The sequence below is a fragment of the Lagopus leucura genome, unplaced genomic scaffold, assembly GCF_019238085.1.
Source record: "Lagopus leucura isolate 7727_CA_CO unplaced genomic scaffold, USGS_WTPT01 Super-Scaffold_100004, whole genome shotgun sequence".
In the NCBI taxonomy this organism is placed as follows: Eukaryota; Metazoa; Chordata; class Aves; order Galliformes; family Phasianidae; genus Lagopus; species Lagopus leucura.
Window position 1 is genome coordinate 33,459,480 of NW_024962264.1, and position 23,680 is coordinate 33,483,159.

General features: G+C 35.7%; 1 protein-coding gene across 4 annotated transcripts in view; it reads right to left on the reverse strand.

Annotated features, from left to right (window-relative positions):
- Positions 1 to 23,680, reverse strand: part of KIAA1109 (KIAA1109 ortholog) — a 108,644-nt gene that overhangs the window by 27,658 nt on the left and 57,306 nt on the right. For 3 of the 4 annotated variants that reach the window (XM_042872151.1, XM_042872150.1, XM_042872148.1), the window contains exons 39-59: positions 23,158 to 23,310; positions 21,678 to 21,915; positions 20,543 to 20,691; positions 19,214 to 19,433; positions 18,230 to 18,388; positions 17,223 to 17,398; positions 16,551 to 16,726; positions 15,187 to 15,890; positions 14,744 to 14,983; positions 14,207 to 14,300; positions 12,649 to 12,699; positions 9,792 to 9,998; positions 9,424 to 9,662; positions 8,604 to 8,848; positions 7,825 to 7,930; positions 4,901 to 4,998; positions 4,415 to 4,600; positions 3,770 to 3,938; positions 3,000 to 3,211; positions 779 to 977; positions 156 to 215 (exon numbers count right to left, since the gene is read on the reverse strand). In XM_042872151.1, coding sequence (XP_042728085.1) covers positions 156 to 215; positions 779 to 977; positions 3,000 to 3,211; positions 3,770 to 3,938; positions 4,415 to 4,600; positions 4,901 to 4,998; positions 7,825 to 7,930; positions 8,604 to 8,848; positions 9,424 to 9,662; positions 9,792 to 9,998; positions 12,649 to 12,699; positions 14,207 to 14,300; positions 14,744 to 14,983; positions 15,187 to 15,890; positions 16,551 to 16,726; positions 17,223 to 17,398; positions 18,230 to 18,388; positions 19,214 to 19,433; positions 20,543 to 20,691; positions 21,678 to 21,915; positions 23,158 to 23,310 — 4,081 coding nt within the window. The remainder of the gene's footprint in view (positions 1 to 155; positions 216 to 778; positions 978 to 2,999; positions 3,212 to 3,769; positions 3,939 to 4,414; positions 4,601 to 4,900; positions 4,999 to 7,824; positions 7,931 to 8,603; positions 8,849 to 9,423; positions 9,663 to 9,791; positions 9,999 to 12,648; positions 12,700 to 14,206; positions 14,301 to 14,743; positions 14,984 to 15,186; positions 15,891 to 16,550; positions 16,727 to 17,222; positions 17,399 to 18,229; positions 18,389 to 19,213; positions 19,434 to 20,542; positions 20,692 to 21,677; positions 21,916 to 23,157; positions 23,311 to 23,680) is intronic. The other variant, XM_042872149.1, reaches the window with a different exon arrangement.

The following is a 23,680-nucleotide window of genomic DNA, read 5'->3' on the forward strand; positions in this document are numbered from 1 at the left end:
TATTACAATGAACTGTTCTCCAATCAAGGAACAAACTGATACACGCAGAAAAACCCACACCAATTAAATTACAACACAGTTATCAAAGCATTTAATTTTCCTGTTTTATGAATTCTTTATTTATATCTGAATGTAATTATTAAAAAGTATATTACCTGCTGCAGCTTGTCCTGTTGTCCTAGAACATACTTCATATGTACCATCTGGCACAACACCTGCATATAAAGCACATGAGCAGGTTACGCACACAGTTTGGAAGTTGCTTTAGACCAGCCTTTCCAAATTCCCCCTCAAGTCTCTTGTGCTCCATAATCAAGGCTTAAGCATAGTGGACTGGATTTTTAGTCTTAATTCCCATTGAATTCCTTTGTTCATATTTGTTAAGGTTGAATTTACAAGGTAACATCCAAGTTCATATCAACCTGAAATTTCACATGAATTCTAGAACCTTCAGTCTGATATAAATGAAAATCATCTGTATTAAAACACTGAAAATTTTCTGGGACCTTATGACATCATACAAAAGCAATATATCTAATTCTTCCAACATTTATCAGACAAAACATCAAATTAATTCTCACGGTAAGACAGTGTCCCTTAATAAGGGAAAGCAACGTGTTCTAACAGTAATACGACCGTTTAGATTCACATTATTTTGCTTTCAAAAAGCCAAAGGTTTTTCTTTGTGGGGAAAGCTCAGTAGTTTAAAAAGCAGCAACAAAGGGTAAATGGAGATTTATATCTGCAATTCTATTGTGTGGTATGAAATCTTACTTACATGCATTCATGACTAGATCTCCTCTTATTTCTGGTTTCCAGTCATCCCAACTTGTCTCAAAGCCATCAGCAAAGCGGATACAGAAGTTTTTGAAGTGACCTTTGCTAACTAAAGATTCTGAGGAGCAGGCGGTGATTAATGTGCTCTCAATGGTCAGGACTAAAGCAGAGCCAGTGTCAAGATCAGCTGTATGGTTAGACTGGAAAATAATATCAGAGAGAATTCACTCAAAATTGCAAAGTTGAATATTGACTACACACTTAATGTTTATCTTTGCCTATCAGAAAACTGATCCCTTTCTCATATCTTTTTGTATTTTCCTTTCCCTGCACAAAGTTTCAAAAGTACCACATCTGTTCATATAACGTCTTGAATTGCTGTTTTCTAGCAAACACTGCAATCACATTAGGGCAATGGAAGTCGACCTCATCTGGAAAGGGAAAGAAAATCCACATTTCATCATGGACTAGATACTTAGATACTCAAGTACTGTGAACCATTTTGTTACTTCCTAAGCACAGAACAAAATTTCAGGGCTTTAGTCTGTAAAAAAAAAAAAAAAAAAAAAAAAAAAAAAAAGCTGTAGGTTGATCAAATGATGATGAAAAGCAGCTTCTAGACTTGCAAGATTTTTTGGTGTTTATTTTGTTATCTATGATGGTGTAGAGCATTGAATACACAAATTGTCTGATTAATTTCCAGCTCTCTGTTTATGTTAGTCTCTCATTTTGTTCAATGGCAAAAAAAAAAAAAAAAGCCCACATACTCCCTCTTCTAAAGCTATACTTCTTTTCATACAACATATTTATTGCAAGCATACTGTTTTATATACAGCTTTATTAACCAGATTTTTTTAAAAAAGGAATTTACTCTTTTTTTTTTTATAACATAAAAGCATAAAATACCATCTGCTTTGTCTGCAGCTGCCAGATACAAGATTAAGTATCAGAGTATTATGTCATTATGAGTTCTTGGTTATTGCCTCATTACTCCTGTATATTTCAATGTATTATGACTATTCCTTTCTACATCATTAAAATGAGTCATTTCTGTTCTGGAATTATTTCCCTTTAAGAATATTCTCTATTCAACACTGGAACAGTCTCTGAATTCAGGGTTTTCTCTTGAAGCTATATTGCACTATTTATCCTTATAATGCTCCACTGTTATGCGTATTTTATTTTTTAAACTGCTGTCAACAGGCAATGTAGTGTTTTCTATTTTGTAATTAAGAGGTGCTGATCATACTTTTACATATGAAGAGACGGACACAACTGCAGTTATTTCTAAGGCAGGATGAACAAAAAGAATACAGATTACAAAGAATTGCTCTGTAACGGAGAATAAAGCTTCATACTTCCAAGAAAGTGAGGGTCACTGATTTAGCTGCCTTCCTATTTATCTGAAGAAAGAATCAGGATTCAGATTTGCGTTCAGAACTGAGGAAATGTCCTGCAACATGCTCTACTGGTTGCCCAGAAACTCAGAAACCCGCACAACCTGTGAAAGGATTGCTGTGGGGCCACAAAGCACGACCCTTCAGATGCTCCACTGAGCCGTTTCTCATTAAACTTAAAGACAGGAAGGGATACCAGAAACATAATGCAATGTACATTCCCTTACAGAATGAGTTAACAGCGCACGAAAAAATACACTGTCATGTACATCATATTAGAATCTCCCTGCCCTATGATATACTTTATGCCAGCGACTATAGTTACTATAGTTACATCTCTTTCTATAACCTAATCTGAATTCTTAAATGAAAATAACTGCTTGAAAGACACAAATCAAGTAGTAATTCATACTGTCATTCCTCGTTCTGATTAAACAATAGTTCATTTGCGTATTTTAAAAAGGCTTTCTACTTTTAATCATATGAAAAAGAAAAGATTAATTGAAATTTCTGATGCAAGTTTTCAAGGAAATATGAGTCACGTGAACATTTCCATGGACTTTTAAAAGGCATATGGCATAAATGAGAATCCAGTACATTTCCCCAAAACAGAGGGACCAGCTGAAGCATGCATAACTTTGTTTTGCCATAAGTTAGAATGCCACTTCCATCATGAACACCATCACTACTGCAATTATCAACATGCTACAACTTTTTCATTGGTGTAACAAAAAATTACATTTATGTACATAAAAGCCATATACCACATAAAAACGGGTATTTCAACAGACTCAGCAGCCACGCTGCTTCAGATACTTTGCTTACCTGAGGTGTGTTTGTGATGGGTAGGCAAATTCCTAAGTCATTTACAGTCAGCTGAAGAAATAGAGTCCCAAAAGCCTGTGCAGAGGTTTGCTGGATTCCAGGCAGCATGTCTACTACTTCTTTTGTGGCCATGTGAATATCTTTATGCAAAGCCATTCTCTGCTCATTCCAGTTGTCATATGCAGCCTTGTAATTCAGCCAAAATAGCACAGCTTTAGGAAGAAACCAGAATGCTTGGTTGAAATGAACTCATACAAAAAAAAAAAAAGAAGAAAGAAAAAAAAGCACATCTGTTTTTTTTGTTGTTGTTGTTTTTGTTTTTCTCTACTTGTACTGTTTCTCCATTATGTTTATGCTGTGAATGCTTAGCAATGGGCATGAGTGCACATACACACATATACATACTCAGGATGTACTTAAGAGGTTCATGGTGCAAAGAACAAGACCAGCAAAGCTGGTTACTGCACTAAAATACAGAAAACAATGCTGTTCTCAGCTTCAGAAAGACATACAAAAGCATATTCCTCCAAACTACCTGAGAACTAATCATCTCACTAAATCAAATTTTTGACATGAGGACTTTTTAATCTATTTGCAAGCAGCAGATCTCCTATAAATAGCTAGGATATTTCATTAAACATTTTTGTTTGGCATGAAATAAACTGAATCTTGAATATGCAAGCCTGTTTGTGAAAAAAAAAAACCGCTGAAAGTAAGAAATAGCTTGTTCTCTGTGAAAAGAAATTTTGCAGCAATTGTCTCTTCCATACCTCTATCAAAGGCCACAGGCTGAGCAAAAACAATTGGTCTGTTCAAAGTAATAAGTACAGCTTCTCTATCCGATGAGCCACTGATTTCTTCTCGGAGAGCATTTCTTAATCCAATTCTTGTCTTAAAATAGGCAACCTGATGAAAGTCTGAGCCAGCTTCTTCATAAACCTTAGAATGTTCAGAAACGGAGAGCAGGAGAAGTTCATAGCAGGGAGGAGGTCAGGGAGGAGGAGAAATAAGTTAGTCTATTTGACAAAATGTAGAATTACAACATGAAGTAAAAATCTCTCCTTCCCCCTTTTCTTTTTTGATCCAAATCTTCTTTGAGGATAATCAATTTCCTCCCATTAGTTTCTAATCACAGTGTTATTTTTCTTATTTATTGTAAAATAAGTTTACTGTTAAATAAAATAACTATTCAGATTATCTATTTTGATACCACGTCTAGATTCTAAAACTTGTATTTGTTTCTAGGCAACAGAAAATATTTCTGTACCATAGAATTAGTTATTCCAGGTGATACCTACTCCATCGTTTTATCAGAACAAAGAAAGAAAACGAATCCATCAGTTGGCTCAGTTCTGCATTTCTAAATCATGCTCTACTAAGTCTCAACAGCATATGGATAGATGATGAACACCAACCTGATGTTTAACAATCTGTCCTAGTGCCAGATTTAAATCCACCTGGCATTTCCCAAACAGTTTGAGGTAGCTGCTACTTCCAGGCATTGCTTTGGTTTGAAGTCTGTTTGAGAGTTCAAGTTCTATCAATCCAGTTTCAAATCTTACAGCTCGCATCGAGGGTGTTGTAGCCGTCACTTGAATTCCCTAATAAATAAGGAAAATAAAGGAGGAAATTAAAGTGTGGCTCCAAGGCAGTAAGAGAAGTGGGGGGAATAAAATAAAAAAAATCTTTTTTCACCTTGCATCTAAAAAAAGAAGAAAAGAAAAAAAAAAAAAGGCATAATGATTTTTCACAGTGAAACCTCAATAAACTATAAGATTACTGGAAGCAAATTCAAGATTCTTCATGCAGAGTATTCTTGATTCAGTTAGCTTTCAGGTGTAAACCAAACTATTCCACCACTAATAGCATTTAGAGCCATTGTTTTATCATTATAAGGTTACCTTAAACTGTAGGCTCAATGAGTATAAAAGAATTTTTGGTTTTTCTCCATCACTTGTGCCATCATGTTCATTCCAAAGAGGTATTGGCTGCTCACCTCCTATACACAATAAATATACACATTCAGATTTTTAACACAGAAAACATTGTAAAACAAATAAGTTTTAAGAAAGTGACATCGAATTAAGCCTCATTTCTATCAGTAATTTGCTAAAGTTTTATAAAAACAGATATAGGTTGAAGACATGACATACACAAGTATAGGTTCAGCTTGTTAAATATAGCTAATACTTCCCTACTAGAAATGGAGACAAAGAGATCTGATCCTCCCTCATCAGACTTTCTGCAGGAGGACTCGAAGCCTGCTAGGCAACTTGAAAATCTCATTTTCAAAATATATTAGTGCAGGAAAAAAATACATATTTTCTTATTATTTGATAGTACAAAGTAAATGCCAACCAAATACCATGCATGGAAAGAGGCACTGAAATCATATCAATATCTTTCAATAATGGAGAAGAAGGTATTCTCTGGCAATTTAATTTAGCAATTAATTCCTCATCCTGGCACATTTCATGCCAAGTTATACATCCCTAAGTTCAAGCAGCAATCCTGTCTTAGCTACCCCTTGAGATCTTATCTGCATTCCATCCTAGTTTATAGGAACAAGTTGTTACTGGGAAAGGCTAAGGCCATTAATTCTCTTGAAAAATGCCAACTCTTCTAATTAGTTATTTTGTGGTAAGAGCTGGTAGTTAAATCATGGATTTTTTAAATGTTATATACAGTAAGTTTTTATCACCCAATATTTATCTGAGTGTCTTTCCTCTCTGTAGTGAGGCTGTGAATGCCTCCTCCCTGGAAGCATTCGTGGCCATGCTGAATGGGCTTTGAGCAACCTGGTCTAGAAGGAGATGTCCCTGCCTACAGCAGGGTGGTGGAACTAGATGAACATAAAGGTCCCTTCAAAACCAAACCATTCTATGATCCTGCTTTTTTAACCACCCTTAAATATTCTTAACTATGGTCACGCAAAGCTACAATAGGAACCTGAGGGCTCTGAGAAGCAAGAGGAGTTACTATTTTTCCATATATTCCACATATTCCATACGTTATCCGCATAGATATTAAAAACTGTTTTTATAGTGCTCTGTTCATTAATTGGATTGTGATCTGTGAAACTCCACCTTACATTGTTTATCCTTGTGTAAAAACTAGCTATTGATATTTTAGTGGAACAGAAACCATATTTAGGAAATCCACTTCAGTCTACTAGGTTAATTGGGAAGCTCAAGCCATGTAAATTACTTTGTTATAAGCCCGAAGGACAAAGCTGTCTTTTTTTTCCCACTGCTTCACATTCAGCACCCAGGCCCCAGGTCTGGATTGCTCGTGCCTGACCACACTCCTGCTGAATTAGCACAGTACAGAAGGCAGCAGTCACATCCAAAAGAACAGCAGGCTACTACTCCCAAATTTATGGTCTGAAAAAGCAAAGAACCAGCAAGTGGTAATAAATCTCTCACATAAAAACAGAGAAGAGACTGAATATACGAAACTGTGAAATGCTGTAAAAGATATAATCTATATAATATACCTTTCCTATTTTGCTGCTTAATGCTCTTTCAAAAAAAAAAAAGAATAATGATAGCTGTTAAAGTTTTGTTCTTTCCCCAAGTGTTCTCTTACTATACAATGCTGATGTATTTTGCCTCGAACAAACATAAGGTGGTATAAAACTTGTTTCTTCCTCCCATTCAGCAATTCAGATATGTTCAGTTTCCTTCACTGCATCTTTGAAGTGTATCTGGACCTGCAGAGCTGTATTATGTATATTTACGTGTGTCTTTGAATGTGAAAACACACACACAAACACTCCTTTCACTTATACACCACTTGCTAAGTTACTTTTCCAGTGTTTCCAATTACTAATGAATTTTTCCACTATGCAGTCACTTTATTTCTATAATAGCCTTTTCAGATGACCAGAAACATATTAAAAATCCAACTACTTGAAATTCCACCCACTTGAGTATGTATTCATGTTTGTTAATCAGTAGCATTTCTTTCTCCTACATCTTTCTGCCTTTAAAACCTTAACTAATAAAAATTGTATTTCCTTTATTTCTCATGGTTATTTCGCCTATTCATTTTCATTATTTATTAATAAACAGTCTCTATATTTTACATATTAGTTATTGCTTATATTAGTTATTGCTTTCCTTTTTTAATATTCTTTGTCCCATCTACCAATTCTTATTTTGACCTAAAGAACACGAAAACATTTCTACAGTTTACTTCTTTGCTGTTCTGTTCACCTCCTCCTTTATTGTATAATACCCACAGTAAGTACTGTCTATTTTTTTAAGCTACCAAAAGACAACTAATTTGTAAAACAAAATTTCCAGTCCATACTTTCTACTCCAGAGTAGTCCTGTATCAGTAAAGAGTTCTGATTCTCTTTCAGACTGAGAAAATGAAGTCTCTAACAGGAAGAGCTGGAAGTGATTGGACCTATTATTAAATGATGTGCAAATTCTGATTCACCTATATTCTGATTCACCTATAACTAAAAAAAAAAAAAACCTTTTGTCCGTTAGTTTGTTAGAAAATAAATGCTTTGTAACTCTGATTGTTCCTAAACAGATAAACACAGATATTTCCCTTGCACACTGAAATGGGACAACACCAATATTTTGCAGCTTTGCATTAACATGTCAAAACGATCATGTTTCCCTGAAAACATTCTCTGGAACAGCTGCAAGATTTTCCAGAGTCTCTGTTCTTACCTCAAACTCAAACTCTGTTGCTTCCTTCCATGCAGTGTTAGGCACAAAATATGGTGTTTGAATTAAATTCAGAGAACTACATAATGTTGCCATCAAACAAAGTTTAATAAAAGTTCATTTTAAGTGCTTCTCCTTACCTGAAACTTTCTGTATGACTTCATTTACTTCCTTCATGAACACTTTTTGTACAAACACTAAATGATTCAAGAGATCAGTTGTGAGATTATGTTCAAAGGAGCCAACCTACAGGAATAAAACAAAAAAAAACCGCACAACTTTAGAACAGTTGTCACACCTATGTTTTTAAAACAATATATTTTAAACTCTTACGCATATATATTTTCAAGACCAATCATTCTTGACATAAAAAACCAACTGTGTGGAAACTGGTATGCAAATAGAATTTGTGACACACGAATACAACTCTAAATGATTTGCTGAAGTTGCATTCAGCTGCTCCTTACACCTATGCAGCTTCCTTATCATTCAAATATGTATTTTTAAATTTTCAAAAATACGTATTTTTGCAAAATGTCTGGCAATTATCTGATACAGAAGCATAAGCTGTCAGTTTTAAATGACTCCTGAATAATCAGCATGATATGCTTTTACTTAACTTGACTGATTAGAAATATTCATTTCAAAAAAGAAAAACAAAAGGAAAGTTTATGTACATCTTCCTTATTTGTTTACACAAAATAACATATTCAAGATCTTTCAAACATAGGTGGCTGCTCATCAAACCAAACACTGAGAACGTTCAGTTTCTATTTCATACAATTACAGATGTTACATTTGGAACAACTTGTAAATTTGAGCGTTCTGCAGAAAGCAGATAATTAAGCTAAGATGAAGATGCACAAACAGAAATACAAAAGAACAGTTATCAAAGATGTCTCTTGTTTTCAGCACCTACTTCAGCCACACAACGTAAGTAGTTCCCTTGTAAATAATAGCCTTGTTTAGCAGGCAGTTCATCTATGCTCCATATTTGGTCTGAGTAAGTATCGTGTTCTTCCATGATATATTTGCCTGACATAGTGACAGGAGGAAGGTTGAGACTTGCAGAAGGAGGAATGGTTGACATATCAGTGGCAGAGACTTTTGAAGTGAAGCGCAATCTATGACTTGGAAGCTCAAAATTAAATCTTGTCTGGGCACCTGTTAAAGGAAAATGGGGAAAAATATCAGCTGGAAAAAAAAACACCCGTATTTATGCTTAAGTTTAAGAACACTTTTAGAATTTAAAAAAATCTTAAAATGTTATTGAAAGGCGTATGTCTATAGAGCTATATATATCCACCCACATGAATTTGAATTAACTTAATTCTTAAAGAAAACAAAGACAACTTTATTATAGTTGATGAAGCAGAGGGTCAAACTAGCTCAAACTAGCTCACCAGCACTGAGGTCTTATAAGAGTATTCCTGAGTAGCCTTAGCAATCAAAATTTAGTTAATCAAGTATAAACTGATTTAATAGTGAGAGAAAGCTGTACCTATCAATGTATATATTTCTTAGCCTATTTTTGTATTCTGCGTTTGGCAATAATGTAATAAAAGCATAAATACTCTTTATGGCCCTATCTGATTGAAATTCAGATTAAAAAAAAAAAAGCCAAGAGCAACAGTCGAACCTCTCACGGTGACAGAGACAAATATCCAGTCCTCTTGTTTTTTTTTTCTGACAAGACCTAACTAAAAGCCATAAAGTTTAAAGTTTCAGAGAATTCTTACCTGTCATCCCATGACTCCGCATTCTTCCCATCTTATATTCCGCCTTCAGGGAGGGCAAGAGTGCTGCTCCAATAGCTATACCATCTATCATGGCACTGAATTTAAGAACTATAGGCTTCTTTTCTAAGCCTTCTGGCAGCTGTGGAAATTCATTTGTTTCAACAGGTGTTTGATTAATACTTGTTGGAGTCTTTTCAGAGGGCAAAGGAGTCGCAACATCTTCTTTTGTGGGCTGAGAGCTATATACACAACAAAGATAAGAAAAGACCATTCTAACACAATGCACTCTCATATGCTTAAAGTAGCACCATGCCATAAATGGATGGCATTCAGTCAGTGGCATGCTAATGTGCCACACAAACACTTACGCCGTTGATGGCTGCCTGATGAGATCTGAAATCTGCTTCGAGAGCTGGTGAGAACTGCGCACCATCATGCTGTGTAGCGTGGCAGGGTGCTGTGGAATGTTTATGCTGATGGCTCCAACTTTGACCACAGCAGCATTGTTTGTTTTCAGCCCTCTCTGGGCACTATACAAGGCTTGGGATTTGGCAATACTGCATTTCACTACAGTTCTAACAGAAAGTGAAATAGGAATTATTTGCAAATCTTTCAAAATAATTAAAGCTTTATGTTAAAACGGGTTTTAAGGATTAGCTTAATTTCCTAGTATTCAGATAAGTCTTTGTTTATAAACTACACATTAATGTTTTGTTCATTTACACACACAGATGCACTACATGCCACAGACAACTATGCTAATATTTAAGAAACCCACAAGGCATGCATTGCAAAAATACCAATACCTGTTACACTGTTATTCTGGCATAATCTAAGATCATTTGAATTTACACACACCAGGCTGCACATCCAGAGACAAATTTTCACGCACATAAACAAGAGCCTTCCATTTCAATTCCTTCTCAGGAATATACTTGAATCATCCTTTTCATAAGATGACTTAGTGAAATCTGATTTCAGCATCCAAAAAGGTCCATGGAAGGAATACTTGCTAAGCAATGAATACATAGAAAGTGATAAATTGGTTAATCAATTAATACTGACGTTTATTAGACTTGGTAATTTGTACTAGTATGAGCCAAAAAATATTTTTATATTAATTTAATATTAATTTGATAAGGATATCATTCACAATGGTTATATAAGATAAAAATAGAAATGCACAAAGATGACAGTTGTAGATTGCAGAATGAAATTTTGGCATATCAGAATTCACTAAGCTCCTGTTAAAAAGGATGCAAGGGGTAACACATTTATGTTTCTAATTTCAGGTTAATTACTTGTGGGTTACCCAGGGAGAATTTATTATGTAGCCAGCAAAGAGTATTACAGCCTCAGAGTGAAAGACAAATAGTTTGGAATATTCAGTTCATCAACTAAAACGTGCAAAAACTATTACTCCCTAAGTATTCTTATTCACTTATTCTGTGAGGCTCTAACACATTACGTTAAACAATGGTTGGCCTAAAACATCTTCAGGTGTAGAAACAAAACACCATCATCCCTCTGCTTATAACAAACAAGTCTGCAGCACTACTGCACAATCATAGGCCTATCTACAGTGGATTCCAGAAATAGTTTCAGATTTTCACACTCATACAAGGGCTACAAGAGACCTAAAGTAGTTACAGATTAAAATTTTTGAGTGGAAGCTCAGTATGAAGAAGGAAACAAATCTCTATTTGCAAGTATTTTCAAGAAGAAAACATTTATACAAAAGAAAAGGGCAGATTTGACTCCACGTGGCACGGAGAACAGAACTAGATGATCTTTAAGATCCCTTCCAACCTAAGTCATTCTATGATTCTGTGATTATTTCTCTGTTGATGTTTCCATGTTTTCTGCTCAGCTCCACCAGCTAAGCTTTCTGACTGATCTACTACGAGGCCAATCAAAAAATATATTTTTCTTCCTTCAATAATGCAAAATACTACTATATTGACTGTTCAGGGAGTCAGGGCTTGATGGACAAGAATAACACTCAAGGGAAGTTGTAAGATCTCTTCCTGGTGCGTACCATATAGACATAATATAATCTTAATCCAGACCTGCTTTAAAAGCAAATTCAGTTGGAGTTGAAGTCTGTTTGAGTTTATAATCAAATCTGAGCACACGCTAATTCATACAACTTGAAGCAATTCCTTAATTTCAAAAAAAAAAAAAAAAAAAAAGGCACAAATACAGCTTTCATGGAAGAATTAGATTGGAAATAATATTCTCAGTGTGGACCTCCCAAGTACCGAACAAGATTAACAGTGCATCTCTGCTTGTATATTTGCATATTTTATGTAACTAATGAATTTCACTGTCATTTGTCTGGTCTACAGAAAGCCTACTTCCATGACTTCCATGAAAGTAGAAGTCAGAACAACTGGGTGGCTATACACTTACTCTGAATAATCACTGCACACTGTGTGTCTGTAGTTTCACAGTGTGCAAGCATGCATCTATAACAGGACTGATGGAGTACTGTCAAAATAATTAACATTTAAGTTACATCGATGTAACTCATTCAGAAGTAACTCTGTTTTCTAATGTCAATTCCAAAAATGACAGTTCTCCCAACTGAGTCTTGAACAAACTCTCTGTCCCGCTATAGAAATAGCTATATGGCCACCAAATGAGAAACTACTTCCACACAAAGGGATCTAAGAGACCTGAAAGGGTTCACCTTCATGAGTAGCAGATGCACAGAGTTTTAATGCAAACATTCTATGTTAGTACACCCTTGTCAGCAAAGCTAGTAACCCAGCACAAAAGTAAATAAAGACAAAAAAAAGAAATGGTCCTCCTCATACTCAGATCACAACAGGTACCACCACAGCAAGCACAGCAGTTTCTTATCCAATTAAAAACTATCTATCTTTTCTGTCCTCTGCATTTATCAGCATTATTTTCACTCATTAAAACAAGCACAGAAGCACTTCTAAAGAACTTAAATCAGTGAAACCACTCTAGCATTACAGTATTGACAATATAATGTAAGAACTGCCCCTAAAACTAGACTGTTAAAAGAGAACATACAAGTTGGGGTTTTTTGGACACACACTTGCAGGCCACATTAAAACCTTACCTAGCTATTATTAGATGTTAAACTGAAACGTATTCAAGCAACATCTTCCTACACAATCACACACAACGAATGCAGCCATTAGCTATATAACAGTTAGTTGCAAGACTATTAAACATAATAATATGACATACAGAAACTCTTGTTTGGCTGTGCTTGTAGGAGATGTAGGAAAATCCTCCAGTCTATAGATGAAGATTGAAGAGAAAGCAAGAAAAACAAAAACAAAGCAAATAAAGAATAAACAGTCATGCAAAATTAGTCAGTTAATTATTTGTAACCCACAATATGACATTTACTTTCAAAGTTAATAACTTTGAGGTTTGGGGTTTGTTAGTTATTTCTTGTTTTTTTTCCAAAAGATTTAGTCAAAATTTTCCCCCTTTTTCCACCACTTCTATATTAAAGTTCTGTGACGTTATGGCATAAAAAAGACACAAAAAACCTCAGCCATCTTCAGAAACATTGCATGGCTGTCAGATCAGAACTTCTATTTATCCTTCTGAAATACGTTTATCAGGCACAATTTAGCTGTGAATATCACTAAAATTCTATCCATTTGAAGTCCTTCATAGTATTTTCCAAACTAAGCAGGAATAAATAAATAAAAGGAAAAAAGAAAGAGTGACTCAAGTCAAGTTATTTATCTCCTTTTCCACAAAATTATTAATATTTTAAAACCAGATCACATACTGAGGGTTACTCAGCTAACATTCAAACTGCATGAGGGTGTTCTGTTACAAAGAGTTGTACATTAACTGTTGTTTTGCAACTCAACAACTTTCAGCTGGAAACAAAGAGAAATAATGCATGCCTTTCCTGAGTCTGTGAACCCGGTAAATAAATAAATAAATAAATAAATAAATGTGGATGTTGAGAATGTCATTCAAGATGTTCATGCACAAAATATGATTTTCTTTCTTTCCTTTTCTAAATTGTGTCAATTATATAAAGAACAGGGAATGAATATCAGAATGGTAAAAATAACAAAGGAATCATGCAACAGGGAAGCTCAGAAAGATTTCTATTACAGTAATGATACAGATCTCAAATAGGATAAATCAGCATTAGTAAGTTAAATATTACAGATAAAATCTTGTATTATTTAGTGGAATCTACAAGTTTCCAAAAACAATTAGAAGCATAATAGAAACATTAAATAGTATGTAATATTGTTTCCATGAGTACATCACATCAAATAAAACTGGTGCAGAAAGGCCTGATTGTATGATTTATTTATTTATACGAGAGGATCTGTTCCCTACAATTTTTCAGTAAGGTCACCCATTTACACTGCGATCCTGCAATCAGTTCAGAACTCACTAACACCTGCCATTCCAAATAGAAAGAAACAGGAGTATTTTGTTCACAGAACTGTAACTAAAACTTACATAATTGAGGGCCCTACACTGAAACCATTTGCACACCGTAATCCTTAGCTCATTCAAAGATGTGCCTTTCATAGAAAAGCCTCCAGTCAGCAGGAACACACAATTAGCTTCAGGAGTCAAACTCGGGCCAAGTTCTGCAACAGCTGCACAGTCACCATCAGACTGTAACTTCATGGATTCTACCTAGAATCACATTATCAAGGCTTTCTCCATAAGCTATATGACATTAATGTCACGAAACTGATACTGCTACTACACAATGTTGCTTGAGACATTTTACATCATCAGGCATCATACTTACTGAATATTTGGGGTAATTCCCTCCAGCAGGACGATATTGACACCTCCTATGTGAGCAGTGGCACATGTCTCGGTCATCTTTTGATGCAGTACATCTTTAAGAAAAAACAGCACTTAACACACATCATTCCTTCTAATACTTCCAGGTAAGTCTACTACTTCTTTAAAAGCATAGAAGCAACAACGTAATTAATAGATTACAGTTTTAGTAATCACAGTATGATACATTACATTTAAACTTTGACCAAAAAAAAGACTTTCGAAAATGAAAGCAGTAGCTTTATCTCCTGAAAGAATTTTTTCTCATAAGTCATTTTATGGAAATCGTGCTTCCTTTTAAACATCTCAGCATCCCAGTAGCATTCAGTATGTTCTTCTAAAAACCGTTCTTTTATCACCCTCACTCAGTCACTACGTACATCCATTTGTAAATAAAACATACTAAAAATACATATACATTGGTGTAGGTATGCACATACATATGCAATGTAAAGCCACTACTGAAATTAATTACAGTGTACAATTTAGCTTATCACACCTTTCATTTTTTCTTTCAAAGTGAAACTGCCATGGATTCTCTTCAGCTCCGATTCCATTGTCAGACCACCAATATCTGCCTCCAGGTGGGTTCGATTCACCATGCCTATCCCAAATACTATGAGAGTCACGTGCTGTGGCTCCGAAGTCACCAGACTGCGCTTCCTCTGCACATCTCTGCCATTATCCTGTTCATTCTCAAACACCACTCTGCAAGCAGGTTCAGTTGGGCTTCGAACACCTACAAAAATACTACTGAGTTACTTGAGGATATTTTGAAGAAATCCTTAGCGTATCTGATGTATAAACTTTTGTGTTTGGAACCAATGATATGTCTTGTACATTTTTAGGCAAATCATCTGAGCCCCACTTATTCCATTTTAATAAAATTGGCACCCAAACCAAATCCTAGACAAAACAGGGACAATAGTAAAACTGGTTTACCTGTTGGCCCAAAGGTTTCAGAAGACTTTTCTAAAATCCCAGTTGGATCAGAAATGAGTGAATAGAAGTTCAACAGTTTATACATATTTTGCCAACACTCAGCAGAAGGTTCACTCTGTTCTGACACAGTAATAGAGTCAGAGTCATCCATATGAATAGTCATGTCAACCACATCTTTTGAGCCTTTCCTGGACACCTTAGAAGTTCTTCTTTCTGACCTGCCCAGGGAATTCTTGTTTCTAGACTCCTTCTTATTGTTCTCGTTGTTTGCTCGTTTGTTCTTAGTGTTGTTCACTCTGTTACCTCCATTAAGACTTCCTCGAGAGCTCCGGCTAAAATCAGAGGAGCGGAAGTCTCTGTGTTTTCGGGTTTTAAAAGTAGGTGTTGGAGAGGCGGAACCAGCTGTGTATCTGCTAAGTTTGATGTCTGTTTGCGTGGCTTTGATGTCATCAACCATTGTACTGAACTGATGAATAAGACGAACCAGTGCCATATCTACGTGCTGGCTTATGGACTGGCAAGATATTGTGAAGTTACAGTGAAAAGTATTATAATAGCGTTTATTCAAGTCATGAAAAGAAAGGGCGTTGGCAGAGTGATGAGGTGTGCACATGGATTTCTCCATTACAACTGCACTAATACTGAAAGTTTCCAACATCAAAGCTGGTTTGAATTCAAGAGGAGGAAGGTTGACAGCTCCTTGTCTAGGAAAGAAAACATACAAGTTACATTTTATTTCTCTCTATAACTGGCATAGAGTCAAATACATCTTACAGTACAACTGATTTACTGAATTCAACCTTTCCTCTTATGGTATTGCATTCATACTACAGTTTTAAATATTGGAGATGAACCTTTGTACTTCCATATAACATAGTAACCATTCAGTTCATTGAAAACTTAGTTTGGCATGCAGTTCTTTTATTATATCCTAAGACATCACCCAAAACACTCAAGGGAGGAAGAAAAGAAAAAAGAATACATTAATAAATAATTAGGCATTTACAATGAAAATAACAACCTCATTGCAGGTGAATTACAAAACCTCAATTCAGAACATCTCAAATTTCTCCCACAGTAATTCCTATCTACTACCCTTCCCCAGTCTCCAATTTTCAGAAGTAGCTGAGGTTCAAATACTTGAAATTTTGAAGTCTTTACATAGGAAGAGAAATACAAAACAAAAATAAAATGTGTCAGATTCAATAAAAAAACAAAACAAAACCACAAAGCAAAAAAACAAACAACAAACAACAACAACAAAACAACTGCGCTTCAGAATTGCATTTGTCTTCTTCACAAATGAAAGCCCTAATTTCCATTCTTTAGCCAGTACATGTATTTTCAAATATTTAACAAAATACCTTCGAGCTCGCTTGCTTTTTCTGTCCTTTGCTGTATCTGAATCAACAATATCTGCTCTGAGGCAGTCCAGAGTTCCTGAGAATGAAAGGTACTCTCCAAAGTACATTCTGTAGCAGAGTGGCATTGCATCCTGAGACTGAATCCCTGTGTAACTTAGAAGAGGTTTGAAAACAACCTACAGAACAAAGAACACTGATTCACTTTACATTCTCTAGATTATTTCTATATTCTAATTTTCCTACATCATCATTTGTTGATCTGTCATTACAGTAATATATAGAAAAAAATAATTTTATCGACTGTGCCAAAAAACAGCAAAAGAAGGAAAAAAATGACAAGCTTTATGAATTTTTGTGTACAAAGATTGACTACCTAACAAGTTAACATTGGATACTTAGCTTTGGGAGCAAGCTTTATGCAGTACAGTTGAATGTCCCCCCCCATTAAAAAGCACTCAGAAGATCTAGGCTATTGTCATAAATGCTCCAAACATTCGTTGAAGTTATGAAACAATTTTCTAATCACTGTTCATAAAATTTGCTAAAGAAATCTCAGACGTTACTTGAGCCTTTCATCCTTGCACAGGATGCATAAGACAAGCATGTAAGAAAATCAGGATAAAATTCTAATTACTGTAGAATTTTATTAAGTAATCAGTGAGCCACCCCTACCTGTGCATCCGCTAGCTGGACAGCAGGAAATCCCTGGTTACCTTCTTCCACACCTGCAATGTCATCCTGACTGGTGCTGTGCTGTGAATGTGTGCCATCCAGGGTGTTCTGGTCACTAGACAGAACTGTGTTGAAGTCTGAAGCAGAGGGTATGGTAGGAAGATTGGGTGCAACACCTGAAAAATAAATACCCTTGGAACACTTACACCACAGCATTTTTTTTTAACATGATTAACTCTATAAACTCATCCAAGTTTATAACACATTATAAACATAGGAAGTTAGCCTCCTAATCTAGTCCATAACCTTGCAAAAATGGCATTCAGAAACAGTATGATATTGTTCAGCTCAAATTTGAAAAGCACAAAAATTTTCCCTCCTTTCTGTACTCCTTCTGAAGGCCTGTATTGCATTCTACTGGATAGCTAATACACCCAGCGCCTTGAGTTTGGATTGGACTTGCTTCCTGTGAGACAGAGATGTTCTGCCAATGCATGCTCAGCCAGAACTCAACATTAGAGCACTTACCAGAGAGCCATGGCTATCTGCTTTCAGAGAAGAATGATTTGGGTGTATCTGCATCTGAGTCAGAGTCACTCAGTCTAATTACAGGAATGTAAACTTGTGAACAAACCTTTACGGTTTCAGCAGGAAAAAAAAAATAATGTAACTTTCTCTGAAAGCAAAATTGAAAGCTATACTTCTACCATATAATTCCTTTTGCAGAGAACCACATCATATTTAATAGAAAGGCCACACCAGTTAAGCAGTCTGTAGAGAACGAAGATGTTTTGGGGAGATCAGAGTATTCGTTCAACATTAAAAACAAACAAGAAACAACTCTGAAGTTATCGACCACAATTAGTATGTCGTAACTGGAAGGCTGTTAATCAAAGAAACATTCAAATTTAGAGTTGCAGAAAATGAAGACATATTTCAGAAGAAACAGTAAATGCAGGAAAGTCAACCCATAGTCACATCTTCAACTCAGTTGCTACTAACAATACCTGTTGGAAGACTGTTGTGGCCAGATTTGGTGGCTGGACTTTCTTGTACTACACTCCCTCTGTTGCTCACAGCATTTGACATCCAGTTGTAGAAACTCACAGAAGATGGTTCAGACAGCAAAGGATGTTCAGATAGCATATCTGTGGCCACAGTATTTCCTATACAGATAAATCATAACATTTCACATTTCAAGTATCAATGTAGGCAAAAAACAGGAACACAGCATAATTTTACTGAGAATACACATCTACTATCAAAACAGCGAGTCTGGTTCTCTGTCTGTTCCAACAGATTCTGCATCCTTCCAAACTACACACACTACCACAGAAACTACACAAGGATATTAATAGATGTTGCAGTACAACTATTTTTGTGTTTGTTCATTTCTACCATAATTGGAGGAAAGCAGTCATTAAGAAACAGAAGTACCTTTTCTTCTGTAAAATATTTCATCCTCTGACAGCAAAGGAGAGAAGTTTCAGAGCAAAAGCAACATCAAACTTATCTGTTTATATAAATTGCAGCAAGGCACGCTCAACAATAACACACAATGTACAAATTTCAGTGCATGTAATTCAAACTTCTACAAAGCACACGTTCAAAGGACCATTAATTTGTATACAATAATAAAAACCTGCAAATTACAAAGTTACTGGAACATTCATTTCAGTCCACTTTCTGACCCACTTACAAGGTCAACAAAAAAGAATCACCTGACAAATGCAGAACAACCGCTCATTCCTTCTTCATTCAAAGAACACATGTATCTACATACGTACGCTCAGAAAGTAGGAAGGCTATAAGGCTATATAAAGGAAAACACCTTAGTTTGTTAGTTGCCTTTTCTTGTTTTCCTAATCCAAAGCACATACTATTTGTTTCCAGGAAGCTGCATGACGCATTGATCTCTAGAGCTGATTTTTATTTTTAGGGTGGGATCTGCCCTCTCTTCCTACGCCATCAACCCTTCAGCTACATCATACCTGTTCTTGTTAAAGAACTACTTTTAACTGCAGTTGTACTTCTTTGAGGAGTTCCTTCCAGAAGATTATGCAAGCTAGGAAAACTTCCAGTAAGATAGCTGAGCAGACTCTCTTTTCTTGGACTCTCCTTGACTGCCACGCCAGAACGGCCAACATGCACTGGTGAATCCGTAGCTGTATCTCCACTGGTGTAACTCAAGGAATGATATGGATGTATGCCCTTGTAGACAAAACATAAAGAAACTAATGAAGTGCTGTGTAAACTGTAAAAAGGAAGTGGCATTTGTTCTGAATATGAGATTGAAACACAGTAACTATGAAGTCTCACTCCTAGAAATTTTAGACAAGTAGCATTTTGCTTGGGCCAGGTTATACACCGCAGAGTTATTGCGCAGTAAGTTGCTTTTAAAGTTGCTATAATAATTGAAAAATAAGGTGTAAAAATAATTTTAAAAGCAAAACGTAACAAACGGACTTGCAGATGTGTATAATTAATCTAAGACAAATACGTAGAAGGAACAGTACACTGACTGTAAATCTCATTTGGATTTAGTATTCGAAGATCAAATCCCTTGCACCCATAGTATAAATATAGTCAACTCCAGGGAAGGCAAAGAATGGGAGCTGGGGACTTTTGGCAACAAGAGGAAGGCTCCTGCTTCACTTAAGTGCTTACAACTTACAAACAGGATCTCTGCCTTCACAGCTGAAGAACAGCCAGATATGCAGAGCATCTGGGCTACCAAACCCTAAAACATGCAAGACCAATAGGAGGAAGCAGTGAGTCACAGGACTTGGTGACCCCTTGCTACAGGGACAGGAGCACGTATCTGCTGATCTGACTTCACATCTAGAGAGGTTTGCTGTCTGTGGGGAGCCCCAGCTGGAAGACAACTAATTGCTTAAAATGCCCAACTTTTTCTGTTCAGAAAATGGAGATGAAAACAAAATATTCCAGTTTTCTGAGCAGTTTGTGGAGATAAAAACAACGACACAATTTTGCAAGCTAATGGAATGCTTTGTCAATTTGAGATAACGAGAAAGATTTCTGTTCCCATCAGCAGATTATAAGCAGTGATCTGCAGGCTTAAATGACACATATAGATGTTTTTAAAGTTCGGTTCTGAAGTTCAGTGGCAAGAAAAACAATAAAGAACAGATACAGAATGTACACTGACTTATCAAACATTTCTTTTACAGCACAAGAAGCACATTCTCTATGTATCAGTTACTTTTCAGACTAGTGCTCACCTGCAGCCTACATAATTGATTCTAGACAGACCAGCTATAAACCTCTTTTTCCCTTTGTGCATCATGCTATAAGCTTACCTTTATTTTCAGAACAGAATCACTATGAGTGTGAGTCTTGGACAGTTTCCTCATGATCTCAGCACCAGTAACAGGCCCAGAAGAGCCACTAGTAGGTGGAGGTCGATTAGCTGTTCCTTCCAAGAGCATTGTATGCTCGCTGACAGTAGCTGGAACCAAGCAAACAATTCTTCCTCAATTGTATGTATTACAGGGAATCAAGATTATCTATTATTAGACACTTAATTATCAGTAGTCGTGAACTTCCAGGTTCTGCTACATACCCACACATAGCTGCCTAGGGAATACTAAGACACATAAGAAAATCTCAAACACAAGCACAATCTTTTTGTCCTTCCAACATCCTACAACAAGTACTGCACAAAATAAATGTGCTATACTGGAGGTGAGCTCACTTGCTTACAAAATTCCTGCTTATCTTCCTCTCCTAATCCATTTATAAGAGTCCTCACAGGGGACGGCATTCTCCACAGCACTCTTATTAACTAATTTTATTTCTTAGGACAGTAAAACTGAATGTAGATGCTAAAAACAGAAAATAACTGATTCAACTCAAGATAGTTAAATAGATTGTTCTAATTGACAGATATTTATGCCCTTCCTTCCAGTAGTTCTTAATTAACTTAGCTGTAAATCAGCTGAAGAGACAGATGGGTACTTTCTGTTACACTGGCAATGTGTAAGTTGGCAGCAGAAATCTACCACAGACAAACTAGTAAAAATGGAATAAAACAAGATTTATGAAAATACATCTTTCATAAAGGGAAGATGGTAGATTTGAAGCTGTTCCTGAGAGAGTTCATAGAATTGTGTGTTACAATCTTAAGATAAGAAACTGCACGACAAAATTATAATTGCAAGCTAACAGATAAGAAAACTGATGTATTTTGGGCTGTGAATAAGACAAAGCATGTGAAGCAAGACACGAAATTTCCTTTTTTGCTTTTTCCCAAATGACATACAATAATAATATTATATTAACACTACAACCAGTGGTTTCAAAATGAAGAGGATTTTATAAAAGAAGCTTGATGATTCTACAGAAAGAATATAATATCTTGAAAGCATTAAGTGCTTTGAGAGGAAGTTATTTGTCCCTATGAGCTTTTAGGAAGAGAGAAGAACACTAAAATACCTGCATCAAATTCAAACTCTGCTCCGTCAGCACTTGTGTCACTCTGAAGACCCCCTCCATCCAATCCAAGCCCGTCCTCGTGCTCACGGCAAACACTTGTATGCAGTTTCACAGGCTGAGTTGGTCTGTGTAAGCTGACTCCTTTAAAGGCTGGGGTCACTACAATGAACTTCATCCACTGCCTCGCTAGGGCGACCAGACCTTTCTTTAAGGTAACTAATGCAGGAAGGCCATCACTCTTAAAAAAATTAACAGAAATGGATTATCATAATGTTTTAGAGTCAACTGTAGGAAAAAAGTCAGCATTACAGAATTATTTTTTCAAAGACAAAATGCTCCCATTCCTGCAGGCCTATGATGGAAGTGTGCTGGCACCACACAATTTCCACTTAAATATATGAAGTCAAAGTGCTAAGAGATAAAAACTGCTGTTTTACTAAACACAATAAACACATTAACGTATACGACCTGAGGATTGAGCCCAAAGGGACAAGAATAAGCAACAGGAAACAGGATTATTAAAAATGAAATGAAAATTATTCAAACAGTTATAAGACTCTAAACTATGGACCAAGAATTAGAGCAGCCCTCGAGTGACTGCAGAAACAATTTAAAAAAATGAAATTTGGGGGTTTTTTTTGTTCATAGCAGTCATTCAAAAACATGAATTTGAAGTAAAAACACAGATTGTTTTGACTGCATCACTGAGTAGCACTAAAAGAAAAAACACAAATGAAACCAAATAAACCCCAACACCACATACTTCTTATTTTTAACCACAAACCAAACAGTGCTATTCTTGTCACAAATTGTGCTATTTCTGATCACTGGAATACACAGAAAAGCAGTGTTCAACTCTGGCAGGCATGTAAATGGCTTATGAAAATAACACATAATCAGAGACAAACTATCTTCCTTATGCCCAACACATTTGTCCGAGCAATTATTTACCATTACAGTTCAGATATTTACTAAAGCCACCAAAAAGACAAAGCCATTCAGTCCTAAAGGTTTCTGCAATTCTAGTCTTGTGAAAATCATTAAGCTGTCTGCATTATTGAACCATTTCTAAATGACAAGAAGTCTAGTTCTGAAGAGAACATGTGAAATATAATCTAATTACTGCATGCATTTGCATCAATAATTGAGATTTATTTCTTTTTAAAACCACAGATGCAAATTTTTACTACTTTGTCATTATCTTTAAGCAAAAGGAAATTTGATTAAAAGGCCATTAACAATTTCAAATATATGCCTTTTTATCTAGGATTTTGTATATAGTTAAGAAAAAATAATGCATATACAAAGGCCACACAAAAAAACAGCAGATCTAAAAGAAAATAATAAGGATATACAGCAGTTTGGGCTTTATTCCACAATTTCTTAGTTTTCCTTATATAGTTACCTAATTTGAAACACTAGAATTGGTATGCTTTAAACAAATATGCTGAGTTATTTACATTTTTACAGAGTGACTCACCATGGTGGCATCCTCAATAATTGAGTAGTTTGCTTGGTGCAGGTAATGGTGCAATATATTACACAGTAAACAAGAAGGATTTTCTTGCAAGAAACGAGCCACTTTGGTGAGCCTGTTGTACTTGCTTCTCAGAGGAAAGTGCACACTTTTATTCTAGATTGAAATGCAACCGTTTTTCACACATTAATATACTTGCAAACAGAACATGCATGTGAACAACAATTTCAGGTAACTTTTAGCACAATATCATTTTGAACTTCTACAATAAAATCTCGATACATGGATATCTAGCATAATTTTAAAAAGCACTATATGAAAAATATAACATTTGAAGTTTATTTATATGGTAACAAAGCAAAAGGCAAAGTTACTTCCGGACTAAAGGACACATATGCAAGAAAAATACATAAAGCAAAATACATAAAGTGAGTTTACAAAGGGGACTGCTGCAAAGGTTGATTTTGAGTCCAGCACAAAACTAGTCTGACACTAAGGTCTGAGACTTGCACAAGATGGGATCTAA